At 44.5% G+C, this 21,563-nt stretch overlaps 1 protein-coding gene across 3 annotated transcripts in view; it reads left to right on the top strand.

Moving 5' to 3' along the window:
- The window catches only part of UBXN2B (UBX domain protein 2B), a 324,811-nt gene extending 317,255 nt beyond the window's left edge, over positions 1–7,556 (top strand). For all 3 annotated transcript variants that reach the window (XM_050938899.1, XM_050938900.1, XM_050938898.1), the window contains 2 exons: positions 46–207; positions 5,844–7,556. In XM_050938899.1, coding sequence (XP_050794856.1) covers positions 46–207; positions 5,844–6,006 — 325 coding nt within the window. In that variant the 3' untranslated portion in view covers positions 6,007–7,556. The remainder of the gene's footprint in view (positions 1–45; positions 208–5,843) is intronic.
- Positions 7,557–21,563: the final 14,007 nt, after the last annotated feature.

The following is a 21,563-nucleotide window of genomic DNA, read 5'->3' on the forward strand; positions in this document are numbered from 1 at the left end:
TCAGTTGTGCTTTCTTTCAGTAACACCTATACTTCAATCCTTTAGCCTCACACCTGAAATTGTCAGTACACCTTCTTCCCCAGAAGAAGAGGATAAATCCATTCTTAATGCAACTGTTCTGATTGATGACTCCATTGCAACAACTAAAATTCAGATCAGGCTAGCGGATGGAAGCCGTTTGATACAAAGATTCAATCAAACACACAGGTAAACTAATGCCTTAGAGATACAAGTAACTATGCTTCTTTCAGTAAGATTGTTTTGTATCTAGTAGATAGAAAAGGAACTAAAATAGCAGCTGGCATATAAAAAGGCAAGAATGATGGTAAAACAGGGTAAAGTGTATAAGCAGTTTATTAATTATGAATATTTGAGGTAGAGGAACACTCAATGTAGAATAACACTTTTGGAGGTGATCAGATTCAGGCATTTGGTAACTGTTAAATTCATATAATTTTGGGGAAGGATAGGTCAGTGGTTTGAGCATTGGCCTCTTAAACCCAGGGTTGTGAGTTCAATCCTTGAGGGAGTCGCTTAGGGATCTGGGGCAAAATCAGTACTTGGTCCTGCTAGTGATGGCAGGAGGCTGGACGCAATGACCTTTCAGGGTCCCTTCCAGTTCTATGAGATAGGTATATCTCCATATAGTATATTCATCGTCCATACTCATATTCTGGATATTGGTTTGAGAAGCACTTTTGTTTGGCTGGTTGATGTGTGATGTTATGCAATTATTTATCCGTTCTAAGGGTGCATTTGTTCAGAGTTTGGCAAAGTTATACTGTTGTCACAGTTCCCTCTATACGTGTATATGAGAGTTATGGTAGGTAGAGTGAGACAGTTTCGGCTATGGTGCAAAGGGCAGAGGGACTAGCAATGCTAGGGCTCTTTGTTTTAGCAGACATGAATAGTACAACTTCTCTTCTTTCCCAGTGTTTGGTTGAGAGCAAAGTGGCTGAGGCACAGTCCAATTAAAATAATGGTGATGCTGGCAGGTTGGGAATAGAGGAGTGCAGGAAACAGATTCCTGTCCTGTTAAAATTGTTGAGGTTTCAAAAACACTCCCATTCTGCATATGGACAAAACAGTGACATTTTAGGTAGTTGCAAAGAGCCAGAGAGAGATGCACTCCAGAATAGTCAATGCCTGGTACATAGGGCACTGACCTGGGATGTGGGAGGCTATGTTCAGGTCCCTGGTCTGAATCAGGCAGAGCAAGACTCATACCTGGATCTCCCATGTCTAGCTGAGCGCCTTAACCAATGGCTATTCTGGTCATGGTGGTGGAGAGTGTCTGTCTGTCTGTCTCATTTATACCAGAAATTCCATCATCAACCCAGGAAACCTTTCCTGACAAAAGTTTTGTTGAAACTGGTGTGTTCTTGCAAAAAGTTTTGGCAGATCAGCATTTTGTGACAAACCACTGCACTGAATGTTCCTGACCAGCTCAAGCTGGGAAACTGGTAGAACATGTAACCAGGATGTTGCTTTTCCCCATTATTGAGGGAGTTTTTCCCAGTCGTGAAGGAGCTTTGCCATCCAGGAATGGAAGTGGGATTCTGGACCCCAACCTGCTCCTAGGCTGCCAGGTAGCATCAATAGCCAGCAGCATTTGTTTCCATGTATTTTGTTAGGCAATAGTGACCCTTTCTCTCACATAGTTATTGTAGTTATCCAAGCACTGATAATATCAATATAGAGCACACTTCACTGACCAATGTGTGGTAGAGGATCAGTAAGGAACTACACCTACTGCAGAGTGCTGCTGTCTGCTTGCTTAGTTGTTGCTTAAAGAGGACATATTACACTAACTCTTCAAAGATTGCACAGGCTTATTATTTTCTTCTGGGAGAAGTTTTCAGCATTAATTTTTTTCTCGAGCCCTATATTATTTGCATCTTGGCTTGCTTAAAGATGACTACTTTTCTGTGTGTTGACGCTACTTATGATGTCATATTTTGCTGACAGTTTTTAAGATTGCGGCTGGTAGATCGGGTATTCAGCACAAGACTTTGGTTTTGGAACATATTCCTGTCCCCAACCACCATTTTTCTGTCAGAGGTAGTCTGCTGACTTTCAGGGTACATCAGGGGTGTAGACATGGTGGGCCTGTGTGTATTGTAGCTCACTCAGACCCACCAGAATCAGTCTGTCTGAATGCCGAGTTTAAGTCAATTTATTCATGGCCTTTATTTTGGAACCATGCACCATGAAGGTGGGAGCTCAGGTATTGGACACTGCCTGTCCACCGTGATTTGGGGCGCACCCAAATTTTGATGCCTAGCTACACCACAGGGGTACAGTGTAATACTTCTCTTTTCATTCAGATTTGACCCTGGCTGGGAAGTAGGGACAGTGCCGATCACTGGGAATTGAAGTTGATTCAAGAACTGTCATAATTTAGTTTGGCTCTGTCATTCCATGTTGTGTATTGGATTTTATGCATGTACTCAAACTACTGAAGGAGTAAATTACATTGAAAAATAAAACGAGTTTATCTAGTGAACTCCTATGCCACCACCTTCATTCTTCAAGATGTGTCCCTACGGGTGCTCCACTCCAGGTGCTCATATGCCTTTTGAGCCTTTGATTGGAGATTTTCAGTTAGCAGTATCTATTCAGCTCTCGCATGTGCCCTGTGCCGCCTTGTGTCTGACACCAAGGTTATATAGGGGTGCACAGGCAGACTGCCCTTAGCTTTTTCTCAACTACTTTGGCCTGAGATGGAGCCTTAGTGTATCTACCTTGGCCATTCTATTTTTCCTTAGTGTTAAGATACTTAGTTTAGTAGTATAATTAGTTGAGTAGTATAGTTAGGGTGGTATAGTTAGAGCAAACACAGCCAGCATCGAGGAAATGCTTTTGAGAGCACAACTTAGGTGGACTGGACATGTCATCAGAATGTAAGACCACCATCTTCCAAAACAGATCCTGTATGGGGAGCTGAGGCATGGCAAAACAAAGAAGTGTCGTCGGTATAACTTGAAATGCAGTCTGTAGTGGGCTGGGATCAGTCTCAAAGAACTTGAGCAAACAGCTCGGAACAGGACTCACTGTTAGTCTCCTACAAGATTAGCATGCCATGGCTTTGAGCGGGATTGACAAAATCATTTCCAGGCTGCATGTGAAAGACGCCATAGAGCTGCATTGTCAAATATCATGGACACGGACTTCCTGTGCCCTCAGTGCGGCCGACTCTGTGCATCAGGACTTGGACTTCAGATTCATATGCGTATCCATAGATAAGAATTGTAATATCGTCGTCATCAGCAATGGACGACTACTATGGAGAGACTACTAGTAGTAGTAGTTACAATTAGTTTGTATAGATAGTTTGGGGGAATTGTTTTGTTCTCTGTACCCCTTTTTCCTTTGGGAGACTCATTTTCCTGGCAGGGCATGCCTGGCTCACCAGGCTTCAGATGCTGTCTCTCCTGCTGAGAGGCTATTCTTGTAAATGATGGCCCCTCTAAGTGTGGTCATTGCTTGTGGGAGTCCCATATCTCTCAAAAGTGCAACTTCTGCTTGGCCCTCAAGTCTAGGCCAAGGAAGAACAGGGAAACCAAGCAAAGACTGTTCTTGATGGAACACCCCCTGCAACCAGAACTGCGTCAAGAGACACCTCCCACCTCCCAAATACCTGTCCTCAGACAAACCCAGAGCATGCCTTTTACACTGGGGCAAGCTTCCCCCAAGGAAGGGAAGATATTGGAGGCTTCTGGGAAGCCTCCCAAAAAGAGAAGTGTGGACTCTCACTCCAAGGAGCCAGCTCCAGAAAAGACCAAGTCTCCCCGCCAAGTCTATGGTCTCCGAGGGTACTGTTGAGGCCAAAGACTCCTCTCCTTTACTCACAAGGAGCACAAGCATGGGGCACTGTTGAGTTCAGCCCAGCAGTCAGTACCAATGCATCCGACCCAGCCAGCAGTGCCATTACTCCCCTTAACCCAGCCATTGGTACTGATCAGTTTATCCAGCTATCAGAGCCAGTGCATTTGGCATGACCCCCCTCTTCACCTGGAGTGCAATCATCATCAGTACCATTGGCTTTGGCACCCATGGCCTGGGCTACTGCTTCAGTACTGAATCCCTCCTCAGTATCACAGGAATTCCAGTATTCTGAGGACCTTATGGTATCTGATGGACTGGACTCCCTGCTTCTTATGGGTACTGAGTGCGTTTCAGTACCGAGACGCCAGTCTCTGGGCTACTATCCTCTGGCACTGTAGGAATCGCCACCATATTCAATGGGTGCCCTCCACCCCTATGGAATGACATGGAGGAGAAAGAGGGAGACTTTCAATCAGTCTCCTCTGTCTTGGTCAGGGGTTCACCAACCTGCTCCTTCAGGAATTCCTTTTTGACCAATCACGGGGAGGATTGTATTGGTCACCAAGGATGTTGGAACCAAACCTGTATTCCAGCTTCACTTCCTCATCTGTGTCATCAGATCTGATACATCAATAGGTTCTACAGTATCATCTTCAGTTTTGGACTCTGTTTTGAAGCTCCCTCCTCCTTCTGGGGATACTGCCCAGAAGTCACCTGAAGTGGCGCACCAATGGGGGGACACACAGAAGAGGAGGTTACTCAACTTGTGCAGTAACTACAGTCTTTGAGATGTGTCACCCTCTGGGTGCTCCAGCACCTGCCCTCCTTCCCCTCTGCTTCAGACTGTTCCTTAGGGGACAATTGGGTAGAGAAGGAACTGAGGCCAGTTTTCCTGCACACACCTATATGGCCTTGGGGAGGCATAGACGAATGCATAGCTAAACAGACATGGCTAGCTGAAAATCTCTGAGCAAGGACTCAAGAAGCACATGTGCATACGTGAAGTGGGGCACTTATAGAAGGACACAGCTCAAGGTTATTTTACAAGATGAGTAACTTCCTATTGTATGATAAGACAAACCATACATCCATTCTTCTTTTCAGTCCTTGTATTCAGAAAGCAAGAATCCCTAGATTATCACCCTAATCGTTTGAAGAATATGATCAAAATATAGTATAACAGGGTCAAGCCAGATGGCTACAGGAGAGTGGTAGAAGATAGATACATTAGCCCCAGATTAAGCAGGTTTCTTTTCCCTGAGTAAAATAATAGGGACTATTCCAGAACAATCAGGAACCTGCTAGAACCAATTAAGGCAGGCAGGCTAATTAGGACACCTGGAGCCAATTAGGAAGCTACTAGAACCAGTTAAGGCAGGTAGGCTAATCAGGGCACCTGGTTAAAAGAAAGACCTCCCTTCAGTTAGTGAGAGGACGTGCTGCTGGAGGACTGAGGAATACACACAGCATCAGGAAGAAGGTCCTGCAGTGAGAACAAAGAAGGTGCTGGGGAGAGTTCATGGGGAAGTGGCCCAGGGAGTTGCAGCTGTCACACAGCTGTTACAGGAGACATTGTAGACCGCTGCGATCTACAGGGCCCTGGGCTGGAATCTGGACTAGAGGGCGTGCCTAGGATTCCCCCATTCCCCCAACTCTCTATTTGACACAAGAGGAGTTGACCTGGACTCTGAGTCATATCAGAGGGGAAGGTCTCTGGCCTGTCCCTGAACCACTAGGTGAGACCAACGAGACTACAGGGATTGTTCTCCTCCCTTTCCCCCATGCTGAACCTCTGAGGTGAGCAAATCCTCTGGAAAGTGCAGGACCCACCAAGGCAGAGGAGTAACTTTGTCACAATAGGTATACAATCAAAAGTGTGTATGTAAATAGTACATGCTGTATGTGCAATATTCAAATTGTTTGCCTTTACTGGTGTTGGCAGCTGATTCCTGTATTAATTAAATCATTAGTAATTTTTCAATGTTTATATAATACCATTCTATTTATTTCAACAGGATTATGGATATTCGAGACTTTATTATCCAGTCTCATCCTGCATTTGCAGCAGCTGACTTTGTTCTTGTGACTACATTCCCAAATAAAGAGCTAACAGATGAAAGTCTGACACTACAAGAAGCAGATATACTTAACACTGTGATTCTTCAACAACTAAAGTAATCTTGCTCCTGTCAGTGCAATATAGCTTTTGGGGATAGGTATTGTGCCAAACTATCATACAAGGATGCTTCCAGTGGTGCAGAGGGAGGGAATCAAATCAACATCTTCTTTCACTTGTACAGATCAGTTTTGTTTTTGTTCTGTCTTCCACTGATAGCATATTTGAATCCGATTTTAGAGTGATTTGTCACCAAATGTTTTTACAGTTTTAAAACTGAGCTTGTATAAATCGATATGTTCCAAAACTCAGCAAAAACTAATAAGCTACTTGAGAAACATGGCTATCACTTTATTATTCATATATTTTTAGGGCAGAAAAGCAGTTTTTTCAGGGAGTCAGTGTCTTTTTACACACTTGGTAAAAGTCTTGCACTAAGGAAATGATTTATGCTGCAGTGACAAACAGCCTTTTGAACACTTAACTCAGTAGGTTGAGATGTTTATTTCCCTTAGCACATAGATTTTCAAGTATTCTCTTTGTAAGTTGACGTGTACATGCCCTAATATGATTTTAAAGTATTCTGTTTGTAGTGTTTTGTTGGTGCAGTATAATTATTTATGTAATTAACCTATAAATATTTTTCCTGTAATTCTTATAACCTTCACTATGAATGGATCAGTAGCAAAAAACAAATCTCAGCCTTTTCTGAGTATATTTAATATTGTTCTCCTCATATTTAATAATTTTCTCACTCATGCTCCAGTTGTAATTCTCATGTTGCAAAGAATTTTTACTTTGAACAGAAATGGCAGAGAGTAATAGCAACTAACGGACAAACATCAAATTCCACATTTTCAAAAGAAATGGCTTGAGATCACATTCAAACACCCATGTTCAATCGAGACCTATGCAGATACATAATTCCATGCGTAAGCAGTTATTTAGGTGCCCAGATAACATTTGTGTGCACAAACACAAGACTTGTTTATGCAGTCACTTGAATACACAAAAGATGATGTGCAGTTGTGCATGCAGTTTTCTACCTGGACTTCAGCTCTTCATATTTGGTATTTTGGCCAAAAGTATTATATTTTTAAAGTAGTGCAATGGTTATTTAGTTATGCAGTTTTCTTTATTCTCACTGGCAGCTGTGTGATTAAACCATGGCAATTATTTGAAAATACATTCTTTTCAAAGAGTTTAATCCTGCATTCTGCTATGCAGAGAGAATAGTGTCAAATAGAAAATGGGTTCCTGTACTTACACAGCCACAGATATTATGAATCTTCATACTGTGCGTCAAAAGAGGATCAAACCTTAGATGAGGAGAATGGGTTAGCATCCTATGTGCCAGTATGTGTAGAATGTTGTCTTTAATATTATTTCCCAAAAACTTGAAAACTTATTTCACTATACTTAGCTCACCCTTGGTCAGCAGAATTTATTTTAAATTCTTACCTCAAAGTAGGCATTTCCAGCTATAAGTAATTTTCAATCATTGGCAACTATATGAGGTCAAATGTTTTATAAGACAAATATCTGCATGATTTAAACAATCACAACTACATTGTGTGTGCTAATCAATAAAGAAAAGATTTTAAGCTAAAAATGTCCCAGACAACTTTTTCATATTCTGTTGTTCTCTTTTACGTTGTGACAAAGAAGCAGTTGTTTGTGTGTTTTGCATGGTGAGTGTTTGTATTTGGGGTGAGGGAGGAAGGAAATATGTTTTAAAACAATTTTAAATACTAGACCTAAATACTTGGTACATAAAATATAGATTTCCAAGTCAGAGTTCTGATATGGATCTTAACCACTCCAAACTTTGGGCATGTTTGGATTAAAAGAGTAGCTTCACGTCCATCCCTAATAAAATATAAGCAGTGCACAGGTAATAACAACCTAAACCGCTTACTTTGATGCATAAGGAACTGTGGTTACATAAAAGAAATAGGTTTTCATTTTTCAGAGTTTTTCAAAGACATAAGTACATGTTGTCACCCTTTCTTTATTTTAAATAGCCAGTGAACTTCTAATGTAAGAGCTTGATAACATCTGGATAAAAGTCTTTACTTCAAGATTAAAGAGCTCAGAGAAAATACAACATGCATTTGTATTTATTGATATCTTTGGAGGTATTCAGGCAGCAGTTTTTAAATTTTGAGCTAAGCTCCACCCCACGCCCCTTGACCTACAATTTTTGATTGCACTGCCAACCCAGGCAAAAATAGACACAATACCTGGCCCTCCCCCTCAGGTTTTCAGGCTGGGGGAAGGTGCATCCGATGGTCTCTGGTCATGCTAACCATCTATGCAGTCCCCTGCACAGGGCTGGCGCTACCATTTAGGCAGCCTAGGCAATTGCCTAGGGCGCCAGAATAATTGGTGGGCGTCATTTTGCCGGACAGGGCAGCAGGCAGCTCCGGTGGAGCTGCCGCAGTGGTGCCTGCGGAGGGTCTGCTGGTCCGCAGCTCCAGTGGAGCTGCCACAGTCCTGCCTGCGGATGGTTGGCTCCTCGCACGGCTCCGGTGGACCTCCCGCAGGCACGACTGCGGCAGCTCCACCAGAGCCGCGGAGCACCAGACCCTCCGCAGGCACCACTGTGGCAGCTTCACCGGAGCCGCGGGACCAGCGTGCGGGGCGCCGAAATTGCCGTCCACCTAGGGCGCTCAAACCCCTAGCGCCGGTCCTGCCCCTGCACACCACACTTCGATTCTCTTTACCCTGGCTAGCAGTGTGCTTAGCAACGTCTAGTCATAGGTGCCAAGCTGCTAAGGAATGCAACCCCCTTTATTATTAGCCTCATGTACTTTTGCTCTGAAACACATTTGGATTAAGTCCTATGTGAGAAGTGCCATCTACAGAATCTCATTTTCTCAACCTTGCCTGTTATAGCAACCAGGCCCTCTACATACACAAGGGAAAGCCTTGGCTGAAAGAAGCTCTTTTGAGTTATTTTAAAAGGTGGCTGCCCAAAACTTTTTTAAATGTAATTTAAAAAGCATTTTTGGTATTAAACGCTGTTAAATACATTTTGTACTCCAGACTATACAGTGCTGGTTTTCCACCCTGTTACAGCTCACTTGACAGCTGATGCTTAATTTTGTTTTAGTTAATCCAGCAAATCTGGACTTTGATCCCCACTGGTGTGTAAGCAGGGCAAGAGCTTTGCTGATATAGTACTTATTAGATTTCTGTTGTTGCCATTCTAAGCAAACACTGTTCTCAGATCTCAGCCTTAGAGGTGGTGAGGAAGGCTCTGCTTGGTTTTATCCCTTCTTGTAAAACTATGTGGACTACATTAAAAAGATAAGTAGATAGCTGTTCAGATCTGTTTTTATATAGGTCAGGCCACCTTTGACAGGAGACAAATTTGAGAGGCTTTTGAACACAATACAGGTAAGATATTTCACTAGAAGTTTTACTTTCCAAATCTCTCTTCTCCATTCCACACTGACTTTCCAGACATGACAAATACTTTCTGGTGGATATTCAGCTATACCTGACTTTCTGAATAGGCTCGACATTGATGCTATCTCCATAGATGTTGATCCTGCAAACACTTCTGCCCACATAAAAGTTTACACACATGAGTAATCCCATTAAAATGGATGGGACCACTTCCATGCATAAGTCAGGCAAGTTTGCAGGACTGGGAGTTGGGATTGTCAACTATATGGCCCCACCACCGTTGATACCTTTGGGCCTTTCTACAGGTCTTTATGTGTTTGTACAGTACCTAGCACAGTGGCTCTGCTGTTCTGACTGGGACCTTGGAATGATACTAAAATATAATTATTAAACAATACAGTTTGATTAAAAAAAATTTATTTAGTTTCTCCATCTTTAGCTGTTAATGGACAAGCAAAATTAGTCAACAACAATGTATATTATACTCCAAGAGTTGTCTCTATGACACTCTCCAATAAACCTAAATGTTTGTCCATTTGCTTTATTTATTTATTACCCTTTTGAAGTGAATATTTAGCTCAGCCCATAAAAATTCAGAAAATGCCAACCTGGCAAGTTCTGTTGGCCTGAAAGCCTATACAGGCAGCTATTACCCAATCTACTGTGCAAGCAGAGCAGGTAATGATGACCTGGTGTTAGTGATTTCCAAATGACCTTCAGTAGTGGCCAAGACCAATTACAAACAAGTTTCATTTTCCTAGAACTGTGGCATATGAAGTAGAGTTCTTAAAGCCCCATCTGCTGCAAACTCAGATACTCTAACTGAATAATCTCTGAAAAGTACAGTAATTAAACTCTTTAAATGTTGCTGCGATAGAGGTTTAACTATCAGAGAAGTAGATTGCATAAAGATTTCAGTATTAGTAAAATACAGAGTATTTACAGATAAAACTTTTCCCATATAATAATGACATGACATTCAGTAATATTGTTTCTTGTACTGCATTCTTTATGTTGTATTTCTGTTTAAGGCAATCAAAACAGTATGCTGGTTTTGTAATAAAACTCTCAACCAGGCAAAACAAATCTAGATTAGGGTTTTGTTTCTAAACTCCATCAGGATTTGCCAAGGCTTGAGCACGTGTTGTTGAAGTTTGCCTAGTTGTCATAAACGCTGCGGCTGATTTATGGCTTTGGTTCAAAAAAAAAAGTCAAAATTTGGCTGTTTCGGCTGACTTTCCTTTGAGTTCATCTCTGTGACGGAGCATCTGGGTTCTATCAATAATTTATACTTCACAGCAATGGAAAAGTGATGGAGCCTTCAGTAAGAGGCCTGGATAAAGTGAAGACAGGCAGACCAAATGAACTGCACAAGGCTGTACTTGAGTTTGGTGATTAAGCACTTGAAAGACCGCCATTAGCACCATTAAAGTGTCCTCTTATCCTCTGTGGCGCATCACCTAGACAATGCAGCTGTTCACCAACCCTTAAATTGTGTGTCTGTAGCTGGAGAAAACTGGTCTGGGTTAGGAGGGGAGTATCACTCTAGAATCAGCCATGCAAGGCTCTCAGTTTTGACCAGGGTTAGGTCACAGATAAAACCTGCTTTCAGGACCATCTTCTATTTTCTTTTCTTATGAAGCTAAGGCGATGTTTCCTAAACTTGGGACGCTGCTTGTGTAGGGAAAGCCCCTGGCGGGCTGGGCCAGTTTGTTTACCTACCCCATCCGCAGGTTCGGCCGATCGCAGTTCCCACTGGCCACAGTTCTCCACTCCAGGCCAATGGGAGCTATGGGAAGCGCCACGGGCTGAGGGACGTATTGGCTGCCACTTCCAGCAACTCCCATTGACCTGGAGCAGCGAACCACAGCCAGTGGGAGTTGCAATCGGATGGGGCAGGTAAACAAACCGGCCCAGCCCGCCAGGGGCTTTCCCTACACAAGCGGCGTCCCAAGTTTGGGAAACACTGAGCTAAGGGATGCAGTATGTTATATGAATCATTTTTATTTTGATCTGCTTCTCTTTATCTAATAAATCTTGTTTTAAACAAGTGACCATTGTGTGGGTGTTTCACATAATCCATCCCCAGAGAGAGCAAAGTCTTTTAACCACTAGGGGGAGGTAGAGAACGTAAAAATTGTGCCTGGAACCTAACCCACTCTTTTCATTCATTCTTGATCAAAACAGCATGAAAACCAGTGGCCTCTCCCAGTGAAGTGGGTTACAAAAGGCTACAGTGAGTATTAGAGGTAAGGAGGGGGCTTTTACAGACTCAAAAGGGAGACATGAGTTAGCGTAGAAGCAGTTGGCAATCAGGCCTTCCCATAATGGAACAGTGCTGTGACCGCAGCCCCCACACTAATATGAGTGAAGCTTGGGTAGTCAGGGCTAGTGGTTGGAGCAGTGGCAGTAAAAAGCCAGGAATGGCTTCTGTTTAGAGCTGGAATCAGAAACAAAGAGTCTGAGAGGAAGGCAAGAGGTAGGTCCATTGCTATGCTTGGCAGGAAGTCCACCTTGTTGTACAGCCACTTCCTGGAACTCTTCCTGGGCTTAAATAGAGTGCCTGGACCTATGAGAGACCACAAGGGAAGCTGTCAGTCCAGCCTTCTGAGGAAGTACTTCCTGTGGTGTTTATCTCTACAGGGTCTATGTGGTAATGCATGCAACCCTACCTTGTCCAGTGGGTAGCAGTGTGGAAGGGTGAGCCATCCCATAGACCCAGGTTCCAGTCCTCTTCCTGTAGGACCTCACATCACCCTTCTCCCTTTCAGGGGCACCCCTAACTGCTGACCCAGGCTTGTATGAGTGTTTTTTTATGAAAAGGCATCCACAAGGTCAGATGCTTGGATATGGGCAGCTGGTTCCCAGGACCATTCTTCGAGGCCATAACCTCACCAGTCAATGAGATAGAGAAGTGTAGGACTGGAAGGAACCTCAGTAGGTCATCTAGTCCAGTCCCCTGCACTCAAGGCAGAGCTACGTCATAACTTGGCGATTCCTGACAGGTATTTGTCTAACCTGTTCTTAAAAACCTCCAGAGACAGAGATTCCACAATCTCTCTAGGCAATTTGTTCAAGTGCTTAATTACCCTTACTGTTAGGAAGTTTTTCCTAATGTCCAACCTAAAGCTCCCTTGCTGCAATTTAAGCCCATTGCTTCTTGTCATAGCTTCAGAGGTTAAGGAGAACAATTTTTCTCCCTCCTCCTTGTAACGACCTTTCACTCCAGACTAAACAAACCCAGTTTTTTCAATCTTCCTTCAGAGGTCATGTTTTCTAGAACTTTAATAGTTTTTTTTGCTCTCCTCTGGACTTTCTCCAATTTGTCTGCATCTTTCCTGAAATGTTGTGGCCAGAACTGGACACAATACTCCAGCTGAGGCTTTTATCAGGGCAAACACCTAGAAGACAAGATGACAAGTAACAGGCAGCATGAATTAGTCAAAAACAAATCATGTCAAACCTGACAAATTCATGCTGTTACTTATCACCTTATCTTCTAGGTGCTTCCAAAATGGATTGCTTGATTATTTGCTCCATTATCTTTCTGGGTACTGAAGTTAAGATGACTGGTCTGTAATTCCCCGGGTTGTCCTTATTCTCCTTTTTATAGATGGGCATATATTTTCCTCTCTTCCAGTCCTCTGGAATCTCTCCTGTCTTCCATGAGTTTTCAAAGATAATCACTAATGGCTCTGATATCGCCTCAGTCAGCTCCTTGAGTATTCTAGGATGTGTTTCATCCGGCCCTGCTGATTTGAAGACATCTAACTTGTCTAAGTAATTTTTAACTTGTTCTTTCCCTATTTTATGATCAGATCCTACCAAGGGGCATATTTACACCTTACGCACCCCTAAGCACAACCTCCTCAGCTCCCCTCCTGCCTAGAGCTGATCTTTGTGTTTTCCATAAAAAAAATGGAACTTTTAACCCACTTTTAACTTTTAGACACCCCTAGAACACCAGTGCCCCTAGGCACATGCCTACTGTACCAGGAAATCTGGCCCTGATCCTACCTCATTTTCACTGGCATTCACTATGTTTGACACCCATTTGCCACTAACCTATTTGGTGAAAACTGAAACAAAGAAGTCATTTAGTACTTCTGCCATTTCCACATTTTCATAGAATATCAGGGTCGGAAGGGACCTCAGGAGGTCATCTAGTCCAACCCTCTGCTCAAAGCAGGGCCAATCCCCAACTAAATCATCCCAGCCAGGGCTTTGTCAAGCCTGACCTTAAAAACTTCTAAGGAAGGAGATTCCACCACCTCCCTAGGTAACCCATTCCAGTGCTTCACCACCCTCCTAGTAAAAAGGTTTTTTCTAATATCCAACCTAAACCTCCCTACTGCAACTTGAGATCATTACTCCTTGTTCTGTCATCTGGTACCACTGAGAACAGTCTAGATCAGGGGTAGGCAACCTATGGCACGTGTGCCGAAGGCAGCACGCGAGCTGATTTTCAGTGGCACTCACAGTGCCCGGGTCCTGGCCACCAGTCCAGGAGGCTCTGCATTTTAATTTAATTTTAAATGAAGCTTCTTAAACATTTAAAAACCTTAATTACTTTACATACAACAATAGTTTAGTTATATATTATAGACTTACAGAAAGAGACCTTCTAAAAACTTTAATCTATTACTGGCACGCGAAACCTTAAATTAGAGTGAATAAATAAAGACTCAGCACACCACTTCTGAAAGGTTGCCAACCCCTGGTCTAGATCCATCCTCTTTGGAAGCCCCTTTCAGGTAGTTGAAAGCAGCTATCAAATCCTCCTTCATTCTTCTCTTCTGTAGACTAAACAGTCCCAGTTCCCTCAACCTCTCCTCATAAATCATGTGCTCCAGCCCCCTAATCATTTTTGTTGCCCTCCTCTGGACTCTTTCCAATTTCTTCACATCCTTCCTGTAGCATGGGGCCCTACATTGGTGAGACCTCATCTGGAGCACTGTGTCCAATGTTGAACAGAGGGGAATGATCACATCCCTCAATCTGCTGGCAATGCCCCTACTTATACAGCCCAAAATGCCATTAGCCGTCTTGGCAACAAGGGCACACTGTCGACTCACATCCAGCTTCTCGTCCACTATAACCCCTAGGTCCTTTTCTGCACAACTGCTGCCTAGTCATTGGGTCCCTAGTCTGTAGCAGTGCATGGGATTCTTCCATCCTACATGCAGGACTCTGCACTTGTCCTTGTTGAACTTCATCAGATTTCTTTTGGCCCAAGCCTCTAATTTGTCTAGGTCTCTCTGTATGCTATCCCTACCCTCCAGTGTATCTACCACTCCTCCCAGTTCAGTATCATCTGCAAACTTGCTGAGGGTGCAGTCCATGCCATCCTCCAGATCATTAATGACCTCCATTTTCTGTTGTTGTCTTTCCCTCCTCATTGAGTAAAGGGCCTACCAGGACCTTGGTCTTCATCTTGCTTCTAATGTATGTGTAGAATGTTTGCTTGCTACCCTGTATGTCTCTGTGACAGGTTGGGTCACAGAAACTCCATCAGGACTGTCACTGGTTGTGCTGAGATACCACTGAGAAGAAACCCCTTGCCAGAAAAGGCTTCCCTCCACTTTGTCTTTTTGAGCTAGACACACCAGTCTACTCCAGCAGAGACCAAGAGATTGGCCACGCCACCCTGCAGTTCATTAAAACTAAAATTCACTTAGCCCAGGGGCTTCTCAGTTAACAGGGACTTTCCAAGCCCCAATATTCAGTCTTTCTGGGAGCCTAAACCCTGAATACATCCATTTTACTCTTTATAAAGCTTATACAGGGTAAACTCAAATTTTCCATCCTCTATAATACTGATAGAGAGATATGCAAAGCTGTTTGCTCCCCCAGTATTAGTTACTTACTCTGGGGTAATTAATAAACAAAAGTGATTTTATTAAGTATAAAAAGTAGGATTTAAGTGGGTTCAAGTAATAACAGACAGAACAACGTACGTCACCAAGTAAAATAAAGCAAAACATGCAAGGCTAAGACTAATATGTTTAAGAAACTGAATACAGTTAAATCTCACCCTCAGAGATGTTCCAATAAGCTTCTTTCACAGACTAGACTCCTTCCTAGTCTGGGCCCAATCCTTTTCAGACCAACATTGTAGTTTATGGCCTGGATCCAGCAATTACTCACATCGCCATAGTTACAGGTTTTTGTTCCAGTTTCTTTCAGGCATTTCTTTGGGGTGGAAGGGCCATCCCTTGAGCCAGCTGAAGACAAAATGGAGAGGCTTCCAGGGCCTTTTATATTCTCTCTTGTGGGTGGAAACGCCTTTGTTCTTCTATGCAAAATCACAGTAGCAAGATGGAGTTTGTAGCCACCTGGGAAAGTCACATGTCCATGAATGATTCAGCTTTTTAAAGGTAGAGCAGCCACTGCTCACATGCTACCTTGAATGTTCCCAGGAAGACTCCTCATATGTGAATTGGAGTCTCCCCAGGTCCATTGGTCAGTTAAGTGTTTCTTGACTGGGCACTTAATCTGAAGAGTTCCTTCATAATAAACTGGCCAAATGCTTCACTAGTGCTGCTTAGAATCAAACACATTGAGATACAAGTATGTAACCAATATTAATAACTTTAAATATAAAAATGATACATGCATACAAATAGGATGAATATATTTAGTAGATCATAACCTTTGCAAAGATATGTTATATGGCATATCTAGCATAAAACATATTCCAGTTATGTCATATTTCACTCATAAGCATATCTCTATAAAGCATTATGGAGTGCAGCATCACAGTCTCTAAGTAGTTTAATCTCTTTTTGTGCCTAGTTTCCACTTTTTTGTAGGACTCTTTTTTGAGTTTCAGGTCACTGAAGATCTCTTGGTTATGCTAGAGTGGTCCCTTGCCACACTTCCTAGCTTTCTTACACAGTGAGATAGTTTGCTCGTGCCCTTAATAATGTCTCTTTGAAAAACTGCCAGCTCTCTCAAACTGTTTTTCCCCTTAGACTTGCTTCCCATAAAAGCTTACCTACCCACTCCCTGTGTTTGCTGAAGTCTGCCTTCTTGAAATCCATTATCTTTATTCTGCTTGTAGCAAGGAGGCACAGCCTCTCGCCCTGTCAGAAGGGGAGAGACCTGAAATCACCCCCTGGTGGGCAGAACCAGGCTCCCTGCAGTTGCCCCACTGGAAACAGAGGGGTGGGACAGGAAGCGGGACTATAAAAGGCCAGCTTCCCTAGCTTAGAAGCGGGAGAGCTGCCAGAGAAGCAGGATGTCTCTTCCTTGCTGCCAGAGATGGCTGCCCAACCAGAGGAGTTACCTGAACTGTTGGGGCTACCATTGGCTGTTTACCCAGGGGAGACTGAGGATGACCCAGGTACCCCAAGCTGAGGAGGATAGGAAGGAGCCCAGGGAACCAAACAGGGTTTGGCTGTGGAATTATTGTGAACTGGCCAGTGTGTTGTGGGCAGATCCCTGCTGACCTAGTGGTGAACTACGCTGCCACTAATAGGGCCCTGGGCAGGGATGCAGTGGAGTTGGAGGGCCTGCGTCCTGCTACCCTGGACACCCCACCTGTGAAGGGTGGCCACCTCCCCACTAATAGGCCAGGAGGCCTGAATTGATCTGGCACCTGCCCAAGCTAGGGTGCCAGGTGCATTTGCTGCCGCTCCAGTTGGGAGCTAATTCCCCACCCTGAACTGCTGGGCTGTATCGCACCGACTCAACCTGAGATATAAACTATGAATCGCCCCCAGTGAGAGACTGAGGTGGAAGGACTAATTAAGACCTGGGCTGTTTGCCGACCAGGCCTGCTCACTGCCCTGATTGAGAGATTTGGCAGAAAGACTAACTGCTAATGGGATTAATCACCAGGTGGACTCACTGGCTGTGAGCTGCACCCTGCTTGCAAAGCAGTGAGGAGGTGCGGCCTCCCACCTTCTCAGAAGAGGAGAGACACATGCACCTCCTTACATTGCTCTCTTCCCTTCTGCTATTCTTTAGATCACTTTTACCCAAGCTGCCTTCCAATTTCAAATTCTCAATCAGTTCCTCTCTATTTGTGAAAATCAAATCTAGAACAGCTTCTCGCCTTCTGTTAACAGATACAGTATGGCCCAAGGAACTGGTGGTTTTGTTTGTGGGATGGCCTATCTGCTCACAGGTGTTTTGTGGCAAGGCACACCTTTTGGCCTACTGAAAGTGTTGGTCTCTCCCTTCATCAACAGTCTGCATATCACATGTAGGCTGTGTTTGCTTCCTCAAAGAGGCCTTTAACTCTTCTTGGACATGGTAAATCTGTTGAATCCAGTCAGTGCCTGCCAGATTTGGAGAAGTAACAATTGCCGGGTGAAACCCATAATTGGCCAAAGAAAAGAGATTTGGCCAAGTAGAGTTATGATCAGTGTTTTATGTGAATTCTGTGTAGAGCAGGAATGCAGACCAGTTGTTCTGGTGGTAAATGATGAAGCATCGTAGGTATTGTAATATTTGTCTTACCATCCACACACAAATGGCCAGGGTATGCTGAAGAGGTGTAAACGCGGACTCCAAATAGCAGGAAGGCTTCCTGCCAAAAGTGTAAGATGAACTGTGGGCCTCAATCCTAAATAACATGGTCCAGAAGCCCATGAAGGCAGATTACAGGTTTGTCTGGAAGCTGAGCTGTTTCTTCAGAGAATGGTAGGTGGCTGCAGGGGATGAAGTGTGCCATCTTGGTAAGCTGGTCCACAGCAGTCAGGATTACTGTGAGGCCACTGGCTTGAGGAAGTTTGACAATGAATGATGGCCACCCAGGGCCTTGGCAGGGTCTCCAGGGGCAGGAGAAGGCCAAGCTGTTTGTGGTGTTCTCTTGGAGCGAATGCACAATTAACAGTAGTCAGTGTAAGTCTGTATTGTGGCTTGCATTTGAGGCCACCAGAAGAAATGGAAGGCTAGGCAATAGGTTTTAAGATGACCAAAATGCCCCACTGGTGCAGATGCATCACCTCTACCTGGGGAAGTCCCAGTGGGACATATATGCATCCAGTCACATATTATCCTATCCTGCATAGTGTTATCCCTTTCCCCCAGCCCTTAGCTCTTCAGGAGAAATCCTCCTCCTCGAGACCAGACAGTTGAAAGTAATTATATCTTGTTGAATGATGCTATCCAGGAAATTATGAGGCTTGACAATGCAGGGTAGCTCCTGGCTAGGCCTTTTTCTGGGCCTGCGTGATATTCTCCCTTTTGGGATAGTGCCTCGGCCTTACCATTTTGGCCCCCGGGAGATAGGTAGTGATAAAGTTGAAGCGTTAGAAGAATGTAGCCCACCTGAGTTGTCTCTGGTTTAGTGCTTTGGCCTTACGTAGATGTTCAAGGTTTTTGTGGATGTTCCAGCCTTTGTGGTCCGTATAGCCCTGTACTGGACATGGAGTTCCTTCGAGGTAGTGACACCACTCTACAAAAGCATCTTTGATTACGTGGAGTTCTGCATCCAAGACCTCATAATTTTGCTCTGTGGCAGTGAGTTTCCTGAAGTAGTAGGTGCACAGATGCAGAAACTGTTGGGGACCGTGCCTCTGAGAGGGCACTGCCTCGATTGCCATGTTGGATGCATCAGCTTACACATGTGGGTGTACCAGGGCAGTGATGAAGGTGAGTTTGAGTTGTGCAAACACATGCTGGGCTTCAGGGGCCTGATAAATCTTCCATTTTTGTGGAGGAAGGTGGTCATAGCTGCTATTTGCCCAAAGTCTGTGATAAAACACTGATGGAAATTGGTGAAGCCTAAGAAGTGTTGGAGGTCTCAGGTGCACCATAGCATTGCCCAGTTGTGAATGGCCTCCGCCTTTTTCTGATCCATCTCAATACTTTCCGGGGGGGGGGGGCGGCGGGGGGGGGTAGAATAAACCCTAAGAATTCTTTGGAGGTTTGGTCAAAAACGCACTTCTCCAATTTCACGTTCGGGTTGCATTGATGCAGTTTCTTTAGGATGGTTCTAACATGGTGAGTATGCTGCTTCTTCAAGAGATGGGATCATGATCCATGCCTGGAGTGCAGTGTTTTCTTTGCGTGAGCAGGCCACTTGTTTCTGAAGGCCCTTATTCTCAATCAACGGCTCTGCCACCTGAGCCTACAGTGCATGGTTTTCAGCCTGGAGATGGGCAACCCACTCCTGCAGTTCTGTTGCCCTGTGGAGTACCCTGGATAGTGGGAAGGCTGCCGCTTCTATTCCCTCAACTGGGGCCATTTCTGTGGGGGAGGTTAGGTGTGGGTCTATTCAAACTGTCACTATTGGAGCTTGGGAGGTCAGACCTAGTGATCAGAGGGGTAGCAGTGAGAAGCCGGAAACAGACCTGAAGTCAGGAAGCAGGAGTTAGAATCAAGCGTCAGACCCAGAGTCAGGAACCAGCATTAGAGCCGGAGTCAGGAACCAGGAACCAGAGCTGGAGTCAGCACAAGGGGTCAGGAGCGATCCAAGAGGCAGGACCACTGCTACAACTGACAGGGAGTTTGCCCTTTTACACAGACACTTCCTAAAACTCCTCCTGGGCTTAAATAGGATGCCTGGACCAATCAGGGCTGTCAGTCCAGCCTTCCAATGCAGTACTTCCTGTGGTATTTATCTGCACAGGATCTATGTGGTAATAGGTGCAGGTTACCAGGGTTGCCGAGTAGTGGTATGCAGGTATTGGCCATCCTGCACCACACAGATCCAGGTTCCAGTCTTGTCCCCACAGAATCTCACACCCAATGCTTTTCTGCCATTTGAGTTTCCCCAACCATCTGAATCCTTGAGGGGCCTCACTCCTCGATTGTCATTTTGGTTAGGAAGTGTACAAGAAACCTTCAGCCTAAGGGAAGGGATCTCTCTTCCAGTATTGCCAATCTGCACAATTTCATTGCAAATAATGGGATTTTGGCCCTCACTGATGCCAAAATCTCCCACTGATGTAAAATGCTCCAGCTCATTGTATTTCAGCCCTGCCTGGGCAAAACCTCCTCTGATTGGCTGCTCTTGCCTGGCAGGTGGGGAAGGCAGCCAGTCAAGGCTTCTACATGAAACAAGCAGAGCTGTCATCCCCCCTCAGGAACTGAGCAGAGGTGTCAGGGAGAGGGGTGGGGGGAGAAGGAGCAGCCAACACTACTCTCAGAGCAGAAAGAGCCCAGCAATTCAGGGAGCTCTGCCCCTCCCTCCCCTTCTGTGAACAATGGGTCAGACTGTTCTCTTCTCCCCACCCCACCATGACTGGGAAGGAGAAGATGGCGGTGAAGAACCCCTAGTGCTGCAGGAGGAGTGAAGATGCACTGAGGGGCAAAGGACAAGGGTGGGGCTGCGGGTGCAGAATTAACTTCTGTGCTGGGGGATCACTAATGAGATGTGGGGCACAGTATTAATTAATTAACTTTGGGGCAGCCAGCAAGCACGCCTGTAGCAGGGCTGGAATCATGGTAGTCTCTGAATCTGTCACATGCACACACTGGAGCTGGACAGAGGGAGGTCAGAAAGGAAACAATATAATATTTGGGCCCCAATCATAAGGTTTTTTTTCCTCATGATTTTGAGTGCGTGGGGTCTGATTCATGCTTGTTTTAGCCTTTGGGGCTGGCAATACTGCTCCTCTTCTCCCTCACTGTTTTCTGTGGTAGAGTGAAATTGTCAGCCAGGGACTTCCTGGGTGTCTTCAGACTGGTTTAAAATTCTTCCCTACAATGTCTGATGTAATTCCTATGAGCTCAAAAGGGTAGAGTCAGAATGGGGATAGCTTCACCCATCTGTGAGACACTGGCTTTGATGGGGCTCCCAGATAGGGAGAAATTTCTACTCCTATATAGCCCCAGGAAGCTTTTATGGGTCAGAAGCTACGGAGGCAATTTTATCAGCTAGGAGTACCTTATCTTTATAAACAGCAAACAAAAGCAGTAGCCTAATGAAATAATCATTGGCTTTGCTTTTTGATTAGGCCTTAATTTAACTTCTTTTCAGGTAAATTTCAAAGTAAACAAGAAAGATAGAGCCCTGCCTCTGAGCTGTTCCAACTTTTGCATAAAGGGGTTATCCAAGGTGCATCGCACCACTCTTCAACATTTGTTTTACTTGGACAATGGCTGCTGCAGTCATGTAACCTGTGCACCAAAGTGTAAAGTCAACTGAGTGGCCTGTCTTTGTGTGTTCTGATGAATCAAGGGCAGATACAAAATTATTAAGAGAACACTGCTCCCAAAATACCCGAGGGTGTTCCTCTCTGTCATTTTT

This window comes from Gopherus flavomarginatus, chromosome 2 (genome assembly GCF_025201925.1).
Source record: "Gopherus flavomarginatus isolate rGopFla2 chromosome 2, rGopFla2.mat.asm, whole genome shotgun sequence".
In the NCBI taxonomy this organism is placed as follows: Eukaryota; Metazoa; Chordata; order Testudines; family Testudinidae; genus Gopherus; species Gopherus flavomarginatus.